The 15,261-nt window shown below is 38.8% G+C and overlaps 1 protein-coding gene across 1 annotated transcript; it reads right to left on the reverse strand.

Annotated features, from left to right (window-relative positions):
- Positions 1 to 3,681: 3,681 nt before the first annotated feature.
- On the reverse strand, positions 3,682 to 12,964 carry LOC139121667 (transmembrane protein 53-like). The gene is made up of 3 exons (XM_070686745.1): positions 12,593 to 12,964; positions 10,204 to 10,318; positions 3,682 to 6,789 (listed from the first exon to the last, which is right to left on the reverse strand). Exons 1-3 carry the CDS (start codon positions 12,827 to 12,829, stop codon positions 6,050 to 6,052), a joined length of 1,092 nt encoding a protein of 363 aa, XP_070542846.1. The 5' UTR covers positions 12,830 to 12,964; the 3' UTR covers positions 3,682 to 6,049.
- Between the last annotated feature and the right edge of the window lie 2,297 nt (positions 12,965 to 15,261).

Here is a 15,261-nt window from a genome sequence, read left to right on the forward strand (position 1 = left end):
ATGTACATTTGAGGTGTCAGAATTGTACCAAATTTGAGTCAGATACAGTACAGAACCAACATCACGGTGAGGCTGGATTACACTCCACATTATTCAACGAACACAAAAACTATGTAAAATGCAGCCATTACAGTGATAGCTATGCATGCTCAGCATGCAACAATTATCTCTTTTTTTAAGACACTTTCCTTCTATTGCACCATTATACAATCTTGAAGTATCTTCATTGCAAGATATACATGATATATGTACGGTAGTGTCACTGTAGAGCACTGCAGACGACAAGCATCATTCAGTCATATCTGGCAGTAAAGTACACCATGCAGTGTGAGCGACGTCCTACTTTCTGGCAAATAGGTCAATGTACTTTAACCCTTTGAGTGAAGTTGTAAAAGTCAAAACCGGCCCGTAAAAGGCAGGAATCCTATCTGAAAACACCACAGGTATGGACCCACAGCAAGCTCCAGTCAATTTTTTTCAGGTTTTAGTCAAAATTTTGATTAAAAACTGTAGCCAATAAAATGTGATATCCATTCAGTCCAATATTATCAAAAAATTACAGAAAAATTCATAAAACTTGGTTAAAATCTAAAGTTTTGGTGGGAACAATTACAGCACTCAAAGGTTAAGGTACCGTTCAGTTTTTACGGCGGGGGGGGGGCCGGCAAAATCCAGGGGGGGGTCATCATAATTTTGGAATCCACGAAGGGGGGGTCATCACTTTTTCACTGGTAGGAAAGGGGGGTCACCACATTTTCAAAAACATAATACCTACAATAAAGTTCACTTTATGCCATGGCCATGATCGACCCTCTTTACCGGCGGGCCGCCTTCGGCGGCCCACTACAATAAATATATACTTTATGTATTACCCATGACCCTCTTAACGGGCAGACGCCTTTGGCGGCCCACTCCAATTAGGTTTACTTCATGCAATGGCCATGATCGACCCTCTTTTTACCAGCGGCCACCTTTGGTTGCCAACTAGAATAAAGTTGACTTTACGTAATGGCCCATGACCCTCTTAACCGGAGGGCTGCCTTTGGCGAACCACTCAAATAAAGTTTACTTTGTACAATGTCCATGGACATAAGTTGTCCATGGAAATGAAGTTCAAAATTGCCTTACAGTCGTCCTAATTAACAGATGTTTTGCATGGATGTGGCTGAGAAGTTTGTGTACTTTCATCTCTGCTACACGAATAAAGTGCGCCGCGTACCGGAGTTCAAATCCAAACCGTGCCGGTAAATTTGACATATGGGTTTTGGTTATTTTTCAGCGGGGGGGGGGGGGGGGGTCATCAAATTTTTTCGTCTGACAAAGGGGGGGTCATCATTTTTTCGCGAAAAATTCAGGGGGGGTCATCATTTTTTTGAACACCGGCGACAAGATTTTGCCGGCCCCCCCCAGGCCGTAAAAACTGAACGGTCCCTAAATTGCTACCAATAAGCATCTTTCATCAGATGTATCCGGCATGGCAGTGACGATGTATCCTACTGTCAGAAACACAGGTCAATAAACTTTGCTATTTTCAAGAAATTATAGTGGTCATTTTGAAATCAATAAAATCCAGTCGTTCAAACCATAAATTATTTCCTACCTCAGTATTGAGCATTGGCCATCGACTGTTACAAAAAGCTGTATTAAGTACCCTTTAGTGACAGTTTTTGACTCTAACATGTATCATGGAAACAGATTTTTCAAACAATGGAGTGGACAAATTCTAAAGCTCACAGTTGCAATATGTAGATTGCCTACAGGTACATTTTGAAACAGCAATATATCTTAGATAAATCTCTATTTTGAATTTTTCTTCGAGGTATGTCAAAAAATTGATCACAAGCAAAGGTCACATGCCGGCTGTAATTACTTCTCAAAGGGGAACTAACCATGCACCCATTAGGATATTATAGAATTTGTTGGATATACCATACATTGAGTGCTTACTTTTTTTCTACTATATAGCACGGGAAGTCAAAAGTACTGTTACTGGGGTGAAAATCTGAAAGAACATTAAGTAGCCAGTACCCAGTTTACATTTCATTCACATTTAAATGTCATAGGTTTGCGGCAAGTCTGTGCATATAAGTCATGATCAAAAGCAGTGTAAATTGAAGGAATAAACTTCAGCAGACGGCCATGTTAGTGGTCAGTTGTTGCTAGGCTTGTGGGGTGAACGTGATGGCCCAGCCAGTAACTGCTACCAAGGCAATCCAAGTGAGGGAGGAGGACAGTCTAAACAACATGTCATAAATAGCAATTATACACTTTCTGCCGAAGAGAAAATTTGTGTCTCACCCCCTCCCAAAGAAAAAACTTGTTGGGATAGATTGTCATAACATTTTGTCAAATTTCTGAACAAAATGAACCTAACATGATATAAAGAGCAATTATACACTTTTTGCTGATGAGAAAATTTATGGATCATTTTGCTCACATTCCTGTCCACTGGGAGTGTGGGATCAACACTGTGGGAAAAATCAATCCCACTCTCTCAGAAATTGTCCCCCTCTCTGCAGTATACATAACACGAGCTCTGACTGGATGGTAAAAACAGACTTTTGTTCCACGTACAAAATATCATCCAATGACACAATGAGTAACACACAGACCGGAACAACAAAGTAAGTAGGTCAGAGTACAGTGCCAGACGACAGCGGTGTCACAATTTTGGATTATGTTGTATGTCGTTGGTGACAGACTCACAAAAGACAGTGGAATTTTCCAAAAACTGGTGATCATAGGCCACTTGGAACATAGCCAATTTTTTTCTGTTGGCCTTCTCATCCATAGAGTTGTCAAAGTATCGGCAGTGGAACTCACAACAGAGTTTGCGTTAGTGACACGGTATACTAGATGGCTATGAAGTAGGATAGTCTCTGATACAGTTATGATTTAACGCGTTTTGTGGTCATGTGAGAAAAAGAATCTCACACCCCGAAGGACCTGGGGATCAGATTTCTCATACTTGTTGGGGATATTTGTCTCACACTCACTGTAGAGACAAAATATCCCTAACTCCTGTGAGAAATCTGATCCCAGGTCCTTGGGGGTGTGAGATTCTATTAGTCCAACCCCTTTCTCAAGAAAAAATTGTTGGGATAGATTGTCTTAGCATTTTGTCAAATTTCTGAAATATCGCTTATAAATTGTCTATAATGCTTGTAAAACAGCCTTAATTTCCCCCATGGTTCAGTAACTGACACAACAAAATGAGCCAAAACTACCATAGAGATTAGCCCTTTTTGACTGAAAGCTTGGATTGAGTGCTTGAATGTCCTCACATTTGTACAGTTCTGTGCATTGGAACTAATGTCTGGATAGTCTATTTTTCATCCAAAAGATACACTGGCTAATCCTGAATGGTGTTGAATCATTTCAGGGCCCAATTTGTCTAAAACTGCCAGGAAACATTTTTTTTCAGCCTTAATCCAAAAACACTAAGCCACTTGTCAAAACCAAGGTGCAACACAAATCATAGTTGTACCAAACTGGTGATGAATGTGTTTCTAAAAAATTAACTTTTCATTTTCTGGCCTGGGTCCCCTTGCAATGAATATGTTATATAAAACCAGAAGTAGAATGTGAAAAAAAATTACAAATGATGAGTGTTAATGAAACCCTTGTGAAATTCTTATTGCTATAAGATTAATAATTGATTAATAACACTCACAAGCTGAGTTGCATTGCTCTGCAATTTTTAAAGCCCCAAATTTATTATTACATTTTTACATCTTAACATGAATTGATTGAGTCTGTAAAAATTTCAACAAATTGACAAAGTGGCAATAAGCATTCAATACACTGACAAAAATTTCCAATCAAAGATGATAAGATATTTCCTCATGAACACAATCGAATGGTACTAATGGTAAATGGCCTGGTCTCTCACCAGGCTGACAAAAAAAAAGAATGGAAACTGGTGACTTTTTTCTCCTCACGTACGGCATACGCATTAGTCTGCTAAAATTGCATGCTAGCTGGATTTGAGTGCGTAATTTCACTTCCGCACTCGATTGATGAAAAAACTGACTGCAAAATACAATGTGCCGTTGAATAAACCTACACTACATATTCGGATTGTACGCGATGTAACATTATTTTAATGAAAACAGTTTAACGAACAACTTGAACAATGTTGAAACGTAACAGCGAAGGGTATACATGCGACCGTCGAAACACATCGGGCAACCCAAAAGTTAGAGTTATGGCAGCTTATCCAGACGGTTTGTGGACGTTTCAGCACCAAGTCGTTTCGGCACCAAGTCGTTTCGGCCTTCCAATATCAGGCCCCAAGTCGTTTCGGCACCGCAACCCAAGACGTTTCGGCACCGCTGAAGGCTACCTGTGGGAACTTGTGCTGGAGCGTGATGTTACAAATCAAAGTACTAAAAAGTATAGTGTCAACTAACATTCACGTACATGCTTTAATCTTTGTGAGAACATGGGAAGAGACCGTAAGAAAAAACTTCATATCATTTTCAAATCTGTGACACAAGTTTATCGATATCAATAGCCGCCGACACGGCAAAAGTTTGAAAGCGGTGACGAAACAGCACGGCAAAATTCACACAAAATGCACATAAAGTACGGGTCAGAAAGGAAAGGTCACGCTTACGAATATGACGGATCAGTCAATTACTAAATAGTTTGAAAAAAAATCGAAATACAGATGCCGAAACGTCTTTGGTTGCGGTGCCGAAGTGACTTGGGGCTGGAAATTGAGAGGCCGAAACGACTTGGGCCGAAACGACTTGGTGCCTGAACGACCAGTTACCATCCAGACACTTCTGCAGTGTTCAAAATTTATCGAGATTCCGACGAGCTCTGCCGATGAATCATTTTTTTCACGGACTCGTAGAGCAAAGTTGAAAGAAAACAGATTTGTCTGCTTCGACGCCATGCTGCATGTGTGCTTGATCAAAATTTGGGAACAGCGAGACGCGATGATCGTGCACAGTTGGCATTTATATAATTTGTCGCAACATTTCTGTCAATCACTCACTTTCAGAAACTATCGCTCGCCTGAAAATTAGCAATTCATAGGCAAAGCTGACATGATAACGTGCCTAACGTGATAACGTGTGGACTACGATGCCGATTTTTCAGACAACGCCCAGAGAATCCGAAACTTTCCACACAAAATGAGTGATTGACAGAAATGTGTTGTGTTGCCTAAGCCCAGTCGTGTGGAGTGCTTTCGGTGTTATCCTTTGCGTATAGAAAACGCATAACGAAGAAAAAAATGCGTAGAGAGTCAATTTTGTAATCTCGAAACACTAAGCCAGGGAAAAGTTTTCTTACATCAAGAGCTTTAGAATGAACCCCCACAAGTTGTATATCAGAAAAGAATGGTAAAAGTTTGAGAGTCTGAATATCACAATATCACAGCAAAATGAGTAAGAGTTCCTGACTTCTAGATTTTTACTATTTTCACGTTTCTTGACCTCACTTGCATATTTTTTTAACTTGCAGCATTTTCTTGACCAACAGGACCTCTTCCATCCATAATGCATCATCCCCCTCCACTAAATACCAAATTGAAAGTGATACAAACAGCGTTTTTCTCAGTACTTGCAGTAAATGGACAGTCAGACATGTCGATAGACACTAGATTTTCCATCACAGGACAAAATGGGAGCTAAAAATTGCGAGATAATTCTTTACCATACAAAAGAACCTGCAAAAAAAAGCTGAGTCTACAGTTGTTCTGATTGTTTTTGACAAATATAGTATTGAGTATCAACATCAGTTGGTCAGCAATGGGCCCAATAACATCCAAACTTCATTTGTAATAGAATTATTTTAGACGGATTGACATGCTGAAAGAAAATGCCAATACCAAATCAGATAATATGAACGCTGACATTTCTCATAAAGCAGCGAGTGCTGCATAGAATCAAAGGAACATACGTATTATGCCATTGAAAAATAAAATGACAACATTTTCACTTTTATTGGGTGAGACAGCCATGTTTTCTTTCTCTACTTCAGCTTGGCCCAATTCTGGTGTTTTCACTTGTATGCAGAGAAATTGTTAGAGGCTGGGTTAAAGCTTTGACATTATGGTGCCAACTGTCAGTTTCTGTGTACTGAGGAAACTGTTTAGTGTTTCCTCATACTCTTTCGGATGATTCTTCAAATGCAATGTGTGACCTGATTTTGGCCAACATTTGGCAAAGACGAGATTTCCCTGTTTTTCAAGGCTTTCCATGGCTAACTTCAAAGTATCTGGGTCGCACATTGGATCGTCCAGGGAATAGAAAAACTGACATGGAGCTTTGACTGGTGAATTCTTGAAGATGTCAATTGCTTCATCAAAGGTGTTCACGGTCACGTTGCACGTCACTGAGAAATACGCCATTAATGTGTTTTCTATCAATGCTCTGACCAAAGCATTAGGGTGGATAGACTTGGACACTCCAATGGTCATTTGCTTTAGACCACCAATCACAACACTGTCGAACACTTGACCCTGAATCTGCTCTTTCACATCTGCATATTGAGAAGACTGCGCCAGATGTAACAGTAGCATAGAGTACACATAGCAGCCAATCGAAAAGCCATGGACTATGATTGGTTTGTTTGTATGATTGCTCTTTAAATACTCCAATAAATCCCTGGTAAGAATGCTGGCTTTGGGTGGCCACAAGAAATGGTATGCCTGTGGTCGAATGGTTAAAATATCACAGTTTTGCCGAGTGTAGAAAGGATGGAACTTCTCCAAGGATTTCCCTGTTGCTCCAAGCCATCCAAGTAATACAACAAGAGGTTTCTTTCCAGGTATTGCTGAAACATAAATATGAAGTGATTAAATTCTTGGCTAACAATTTCTGTGAGTTTCTACAAGATTGGAGTGTACATGTACATAAGGGGTTAAAATATTTATTTTTTGGCAATTTAACCCTTTTCCTGCCAAGTCCATATTTCACCATCAGGTCAAGATGGTTAACATTAGTGAAGCACGACATATTTCATATGGTGTATAACATTTGAATACTGTTGAAAACAAAAACACTGTAAGCTTCATTTTTATGGACTAAAGATGTTATGTGAGACCAAGCCAAGTGGGAGATAATACATATGGTTTTGGCTCAATACTGCTTTTTACTGACTTAGCAGATGGGGAAGTGATACTGTCTGGCAAGAAAAAGGTTAAACATGCACACCTCGTTAGTCAAGTTTGCATCTGCATATGCATTTGGCTTATCAGTACCAGTACACCGACAGAGTTAGTTTATCAAAAAGATATTCAAAGTCCGACATTAAAAGTTATCCATTACAGGGTCCTCTTTTTGGAATTATTGAGTATGGACTATGTCATTTGATTTTGGAGTTTCAGGGTTTGGCACACACCACACATAAATAATTTGACTATCTGCTACAATTAAGTTGTTTTACTCTGGCAAACACCCTCAAAGGATATGTCAATTGCCGCCCGTTATCTTTCTTGTAGAATATTACGAAGCCAAACACTACAGCAGAACTTTGCCTCTAAAAAAAATTGTTTTCCTATTCAGGTGTATGATCTACAACTGATATTTCTTTAAAACTTTGCAGTCCTGGTGAACCACATCGGAAGACGCACTCTATCATTTTAAGATCATGAAGTATGATTTGTAAGGAAAAATCATTTTTGTTTGGAATCTAGTCCCTATGAAAATAATTAAAAAATACACGTGCATTATATACCCAGAAAAGTAGCTTCAATATAATGTGAACATTGACAGTGCAATCTGTCTATGTCTGACTTACACAATAGCAATCTCCTTTTCCTTTTGCAAGTCAAAGTTTATAAAGAGGAAAACATCAGACAATCCTACATAGGCCTTTTGGATTCATTTGATGATCTTGGCAATTTCCCTTGGATGGCCAAATATTCCATCCCTTGGTTCATGTTACAGTGGCTTGCGGTAGGCCTACATGGCAAACACCCCTCTAACATCACAGGGGCATTCACCATGTACATGTACCTTACCACAAGTAGTCTAGGTAGGACTTCTCCTTGGTACAGTTTGTGCTGCCCTAGAAAACTTACAGGGACATGGCACGTCACCGAAACGGAGGAGGTCCTTAGTTTACCGCAAGCAGCTGTGACAGGCCCATCTCTCCTACTCAGCAAACTTATAATACACTGTTGATTGTCTTTCCATGCACGTACATTCTTTTATGTTTATCACAATTCTTTGGATCAATTACTCCAAGGCAATAAATATCATTAAAATATGATGATTAACCGTCAGTCAAATTTTTTCTGTTCAGACTGACAGCCGTACCTTGTCAACAGTTATGGCTATTGGTGTGAGCCTCAAATTTGCAACAGCACTTTGCGACATTCTCTGAGCAATGAAAAGATGTCTTGTGCCTTTAGATAAATTGTTGCATTTCAGCTGAGTATATCTTTGTGTTGAAAAGTAAACATTGGCAATGCCAAACAAGAGCAAATTATAAACAGAGAAACTCCAAAGTCAAATGACCAGCACTGTATGTATGTACATAGACCTTTAATACTGTATGCCACAAAAATAATATTATCAAGTTTAAATGAGGGGACCACAATAAATTAACATGCAAATTAGATCATGCAAATTAAGGTATTCCGAGGTAATAGCAAATTTCAGGCATAGCATGGATCAAAGATTAATATCTAATTATACACACAGTCCTCACTTTCTTGCTCTTTCCTGTCTCGTATTGTTAAATATATCAGGAGCCTATACAAATCATCATTTACACCGCATTCGTATAAGTTCAAATCGACTTTTGCAATCTGGAGACCCTTGTTCAAGTTGTTGGTGGTCTTTCAGCTTTTAGCACATCTTCCTGCACATAGGAAGATTAGTATTTGTCTCACTCTAGCTACTGGCAGATAGTGGGCTTAATCATTAATAGTACACTATCATGTAAAAGTTACATCAGAGGCACTTATAAATCATGGTGCAGGAATGCCACTATCAATCCTTTGTGTACAGGTCGATTCATAATGCACCAAAAGGCTAACCTCAGAGTCACCTTTGGCAGAGTCTACAAGCTGTTACCTAGGAGACCAGCTGTGCTGTTTATTCAAGTATGCAACTTTATTCATGATAAGGACAAAGGGCACGGGCTGGAATAGACCATGTTCCGAACCGTGCGAGATATTCCGAGATATCGCAAGAATACGTGGTTCGCAGTGGACGTGTTCTCGCAACACAGGACAAACTGCGTAAAACAGGACAAGTCGCTAATTACGTTAAACACTGCATAAAATATATGAAGTTGCAATCTTTGCTCAGTTCTGCACTTTTTCTAGTTCCATACAAAGTTTGACTTGTATTACTAAGCTGGAAACCTGTTTCTACGGGCATGTATTAAAGTCTCGTGAGATCTCGCAATCAGCGGAACATCGTCTATTGAGCAATGGGGGTCCATGAAAGTGATATTGCAGACCTTTGCGTATAATGTTGCCACTTGTAGAAACTGTAGCTAAAACCCTCCCAGAACTTGTTCAACTGCCAACTTGACCTCATTGACGTGTGATATCTATTGTTTGTACACTAACGTAATAAAATAATCAAATAAAATTAGAATGTTAATTATGATTCATGAGGCAATGGTAGTTAATCATATTTCTAGTGTTCAGTACCCATGAATGTAACTGGCAATACTTGAAGTAAATGATTGCTAGATTTTCCTATTCATTCCTCTTGATAGAGGTCACCCAACTTTTTTAGAAGTGCGTATTTTAGAAGCAGCCATTCACTCACCACTGAGTCAACTGAATTCTGTTGTCTGCAGAATGAAACAATTTGGATTGATCTAGCTTTAAATTGCCCAGACAATGCTCACAGCAAACTTGTTTGCCATCCATTTTATATTATTATTATTTTTACGATATCATGACGGATCATATCTTGTCATTTTTGAAAATTTTTGGTGGATTATCAATTTTCCAGTACTTTCCAGGATTCAGTTTCATTTTCCATGACTTTTCCAGGAGGCTTAAAATTTAAAAACTTTCAAGGACTTTCCAGGAGCGTACAGACCCTTTATATAGATGGAAGAATTGGGTTTTCATACAAGAATACATAATTAACAGAAGACCATTTACTGCCATTTACTGAGAAGTTTATGCTGTAGAGCTTTTCTGATCAAAGAAATAAAATTTTGCACAGAAATCTGAATAAAGAAAATCTTATACTGTTTAAATAGAACAATTAATACCTTTATCCACAGCAGTTTGTTTCAACTCCATGTGTTCAGATATCCGTACAGTTTGGGTTGACATGTTTCTTCCGAGCAATCCATGGGACACTTGTAACATCTGTAGCCTTCTCATCTGTTTATACAGAATCACTCATGATCACTATAGATAGAGAATCAATCATGATCACTAGAATCATTATTGTATTGGTATAAAATGTATGCTATTAAATCTTTGGTCAACTTTCTGCAAGACTAATCTGTTGGAATATTATCTGTGCAAACTTCAACCCTACACTTTCATTATCTCATCTCAAACATATGGCAACAATCCTATTGCAACTTTCCAGCTATTACACGATAATCTGTCCCACTGTTATTAAAGCCTCAGTATATTCTGATCATGTAGGGTCAGCAAATCACTTGATTTTCAAGAAATTCACAGTGCTTTCATAAGTACATGAGCAATATTTTAGTATTATGAAAAACATTACAATTTGGAAGGCAAGTGGATACTTTACACAACTGTCCACCCTCTATGATTAAAAACTTTCCCAAACAGCCAATTACTATGATAATATTCCTTTTCAAACTGCCCCACAGAACAATAAATTACTCACAGTTCTGTTCGATTTGTTCCTATGCGAGCCACTTTTCTGATTCTTTTCTGCTCTACATAACTAAGCAGTAATGTCAAGCATCTACATAATTGTTTCATTATATCAAGTAAAATTACATTTCGATATTTCAGTAAAAATTTCAAAACTACCATTAAATGGCCAATAACATTCTACAGGTACTACAAATACTGTACTTTTGGGAAGCAATTTATGAAAAAACTAAAAGGGTTATTCTCTTCGAAAAGTGAGCATTTAAAATGTTTTTGGTCATTTCTATAGGAAAAAAATCAATATTCTTTGTTTCATAAAGCAGGTCAAAGTATCCCTTATTCACTTTCCATTTATATCATTCTGCATGGCTGAAGGGGGGGGGGGGGGTGTGGGACTTACTGGGTAATTTAATTTATATCTTTTTTCTAGCCATGACTCTTGAGGTATAAAATGTCAAATACCCAGGGGGTAGGGGCGGGGAATAGAGGCTCATGCACTAGCTACATATGGATGATGAAAGCGAGAAAATTTGTCTAATGCAAATGATAGGAAAATCACTGAAATGTAATTGCTAGATTATTCCAGTAGGGCGCTGCAGATGATGGCTCAGCATCTTAACAATTATCACTCACATTTGAACAACACTGCAAAATGTAAACAAACAAACAGCCTGCTTCATCGTAAGACTACAGTACAGTACAGTACAGTACAATACAGTACAGTACAGTAGAAGTTGTGAGTGGGACTGTTACAAATTCAATTAGGTGAACAAAATTTCTGGACACACCTTTGTCATTTGAATTTTCATTTGATTAGAACATAACGTTTATTAGAAACGACTGCTTTTAAAACTATAACACATATGTCAGAAATGCACACACCATTTTTGCCTTTTCTTCATGATAAACAATCTGTGTTTACTGGAGCAACAGAAACTATTATAGGATGCATGTGACAGATGAGGTGGAAAAGAGATGCTCTTTAAAGCAGTGCATGTTTTGAGGGATCCAGTACAAGGAAAAGCTTCTTGTAATTCAGCTAAATTTTAATCATGATTTGATCTCATTAATATTTAGAAAAAAATTGACATTCACAACATGAATGCAGGATTATATTATGTCGTATTGATACAATATTAGTGCAAAGGACTAAATGCTTTTTCTGCATGTTTATTGAGTGAATGTTGGACGTCAATGAGGGCGGCAGAGCGATTTTCCGATCATCGGCATGAGGGGGCCTCGGTCGTCTCATCTCGGGTCGAATTTTCCGGTCTGCCAGTTTTCATAGCAGATTGACAAATACGACATTTTTCAAAAGGATAAATATGCTTAATTGTGGCCTCTGTTGCATTCATGAAGAAATATGTGAGGTTATACTTTTAAAAGGACGAGTACCGTAACTTTTTCAAGATATTTTTCGCCTGTGTACAGTCTAGACAGAATATCCGGCTTCGGCGGCTAATTGACAGCGGGCCGAGTCAAAGTTTGCTATTGACACGCAGTACGATTTCCACCATAATTCACCACATTTTTAAAATTTGTTATACGATGCATGCATTTATGACAAAAAAGTGGATTTTAGAGCAGTTGGTGGGGTGCTCAAAACGCGATACGACACCGCCTTGTTCACCCATGGATGTAAAAAATAGATTACATCCATGGTTCACAAAAACAGCACCTTCTCGCTTAGCCCTGCGTACGATGCTGTGTGTTCCGCTACAGCTAATAGCCCCGCTCACCGCGGGGCTATTAGCTGTAGCGGAACACACAGCATCGTACGCAGGGCTACTTCTCGCTTACCTGCAATATACTGGAAACCGGGGGTAGGGACGTTGTGTCAAATACGCCTTTGTAAAACGGAGCTGGCTTGATAGATGATGAGTTCACGATATTATATAACAAGAGCAGGGGTTTATGACGCAACCAAACTTCACGAATCATCGTCCACACTCGATCTGCATCTGGTCGACGACCTTCTGAACACGAGCAAGCTGTCACAAATTGCTGCTTCTTAGAAGCTGATAAGGAGTGAACCATTTAATATCCTGAGGGGGGGGGGAGAATGAACATGGGGATATGCTGGACAGGAGCTTGGATCCTGGAGACCTGTGGAATGATGACCGGCACACATCAGCGTCAGCAGATTGCGATTGGCACAAGGGGCAACTTTCACCTCTCTGAGAGTGAAGGCGGCGTGACAATTTCATTGCATAAATTATTAATTAGCCTATAAATATGCGGCTGACTCGCAGCGTGTTTGCAAGGTTATATCTGATTGGTCGATTGTCACTATTCACAGCAACTTAGGGAGTTTATTTGTATTATTTCATTATAACGGTAAGATTCTGCCAACCAATTGGATAACAGCTTCGAAATCGCTGCGAGTCGGCCCTAAACATGTTATTCTATGCAAAATGTACATGCAGTTAGGGAGTCACCATTATGTGGGATTGAATTATCCCAGGGCATTCAGAATATTTTGATAAATAAACACTAATGAAGTCAACATCCAACGAGAGTCCTGTCACAACTTCACTCTGTATCACCACCAGCTGTGGGTCCATAGCTGTGGTGTTTTCAGACGGGATTCCTGCCTTTTACGGGCCGGTTTTGACTTTTAACCCCGATTCTAACCCCGTGGCAGGGTTAAAATCGTAAAAGTCAACACCGGCCCGTAAAAGGCAGGAATCCCGTCTGAAAACACCACAGCTATGGACCCACGGCTAGTTAAAATCCAGTGGGACATGTTGCATTTTGAAAACTTCTGAATATTTGAAATTAAATGCCATTTTTTGATACTTGGAAAAACTGATCAAGTGAACATTTTTGTATAAGCCCTTGTTCGTTAATATTTTTGAACACTCCCCCCCCTTTCCTGATCATCATTCTCCGAGCGACGTCGAGACCACCATCCATTATTCCGGAAACCCCCGGTTGTATATATACAATATATAATATATAATAATAGGTCCCTAAAGGGAGGGCTGTGTCCCTAAAACGGGGTGCTAATCGTATCGGAAATGATTTGTTCTAGCGAACGCATATCAGTTTACAAAGTGGGGAGCTGCGTGCTATTAGATTTTTTATCAGTCTTCACACAGACTTGTTTTAGGTAAATGCCAGGCCATATAGCAATCTTATACTCGTGCTTGGTAAGTTGGTGTAACGAATACATCGTCTCTGCGGTAATACCATATACCTGTAATAAGTCATTTCTTAAAGCAGCTGTGATGCAGTTTAGGTTCGGTTACATACCGTACACTATAATGATTGATAACAGACTACCGAACAAGGTAGATTTGAAAGACATTTTATAATAATATCATACAACATCAATCCTGTGATGGAGTTTCCGGGGCTAGAGTGAGTACAAAATAGCTTATCACAGACAGAAAGAGAAGGCACAAAGAAAGAGCAGAGTTACTGTAGGCGATCGCCAACTTCCCTTTATATTTATGTCATATTGAACATGCCATGACCATGGACAGCTGTGTCAGGTTAAAATCTGCATCCTGATAAAATACCAAAACAATTTTATTATATTCCAGTTTCATAGATTCATTCCTATTCAATGAGCCCATGTGGCTGTACAGGTGTCATTGGCAACTGTATATGCTCTTTACCTTCCAGGATGACGTAGGATTTTAATGAATAACTCACAAAACATTGGGGGCTCAAAACTTTGTGAATTTACACTATGGAACACTGGCATGAATACTTGAATGGACTGTAAAATTTACCATGTAGTATAGGTAATACAAATGTATTCATAAAACTGGAAAAGGAACGACCTTGATATTTATATCAGTAATGTCTGACCAATTTTGTTATTCATTTCTGACAGTGGGGGCGCTGTCATTCTTCACTCCTCATCCCATACTAGTATGCTACTGTGAAATTCCTATCAACAATCAAAAGGGCAGAAATGCTAACTTTTTTGATATTTTGTGTCAACCATAATTTCTTGCTCTACTCTCAAAGCATGTTGATATATACAGTATTCAGCTTGTCAACTAAGCCTGTATATGTTTGAACTGCATTTTTACATGCTGACGAGCGTATTCTGGTCCAGACTAGAATTCAAAAGTAAACAACAGTGCATTTTACACATGTAGACGTTTTGAAATGGTGGGTCTTTCAACATGACAACTTGTAATTGATTGGCGTGCAAAATAAAAATAATGAAAAACATAAAAATTTAGCATTACTGGCCCTTCAATTACTCCATTTTCAATAATGTTACCTAAACTATTTTGAGAATGTCTATTCAACACATTGCTATTTAACAAACACACACATACTTTTGCCACTTCAAACCAACAATTCCCGTGCATGAAAATATCTCATGCACACAAATAAATATACCCAACGGGGTCAATGCCATCCTTCAACACCAACATCATCATCTTTGCTACAAATTTACCTCTAATGCTGATTAATTTACACATTCTGAGAACCAAAGGGCATAT

Source organism: Ptychodera flava, chromosome 21 (genome assembly GCF_041260155.1).
Source record: "Ptychodera flava strain L36383 chromosome 21, AS_Pfla_20210202, whole genome shotgun sequence".
NCBI classification, from domain to species: Eukaryota; Metazoa; Hemichordata; class Enteropneusta; family Ptychoderidae; genus Ptychodera; species Ptychodera flava.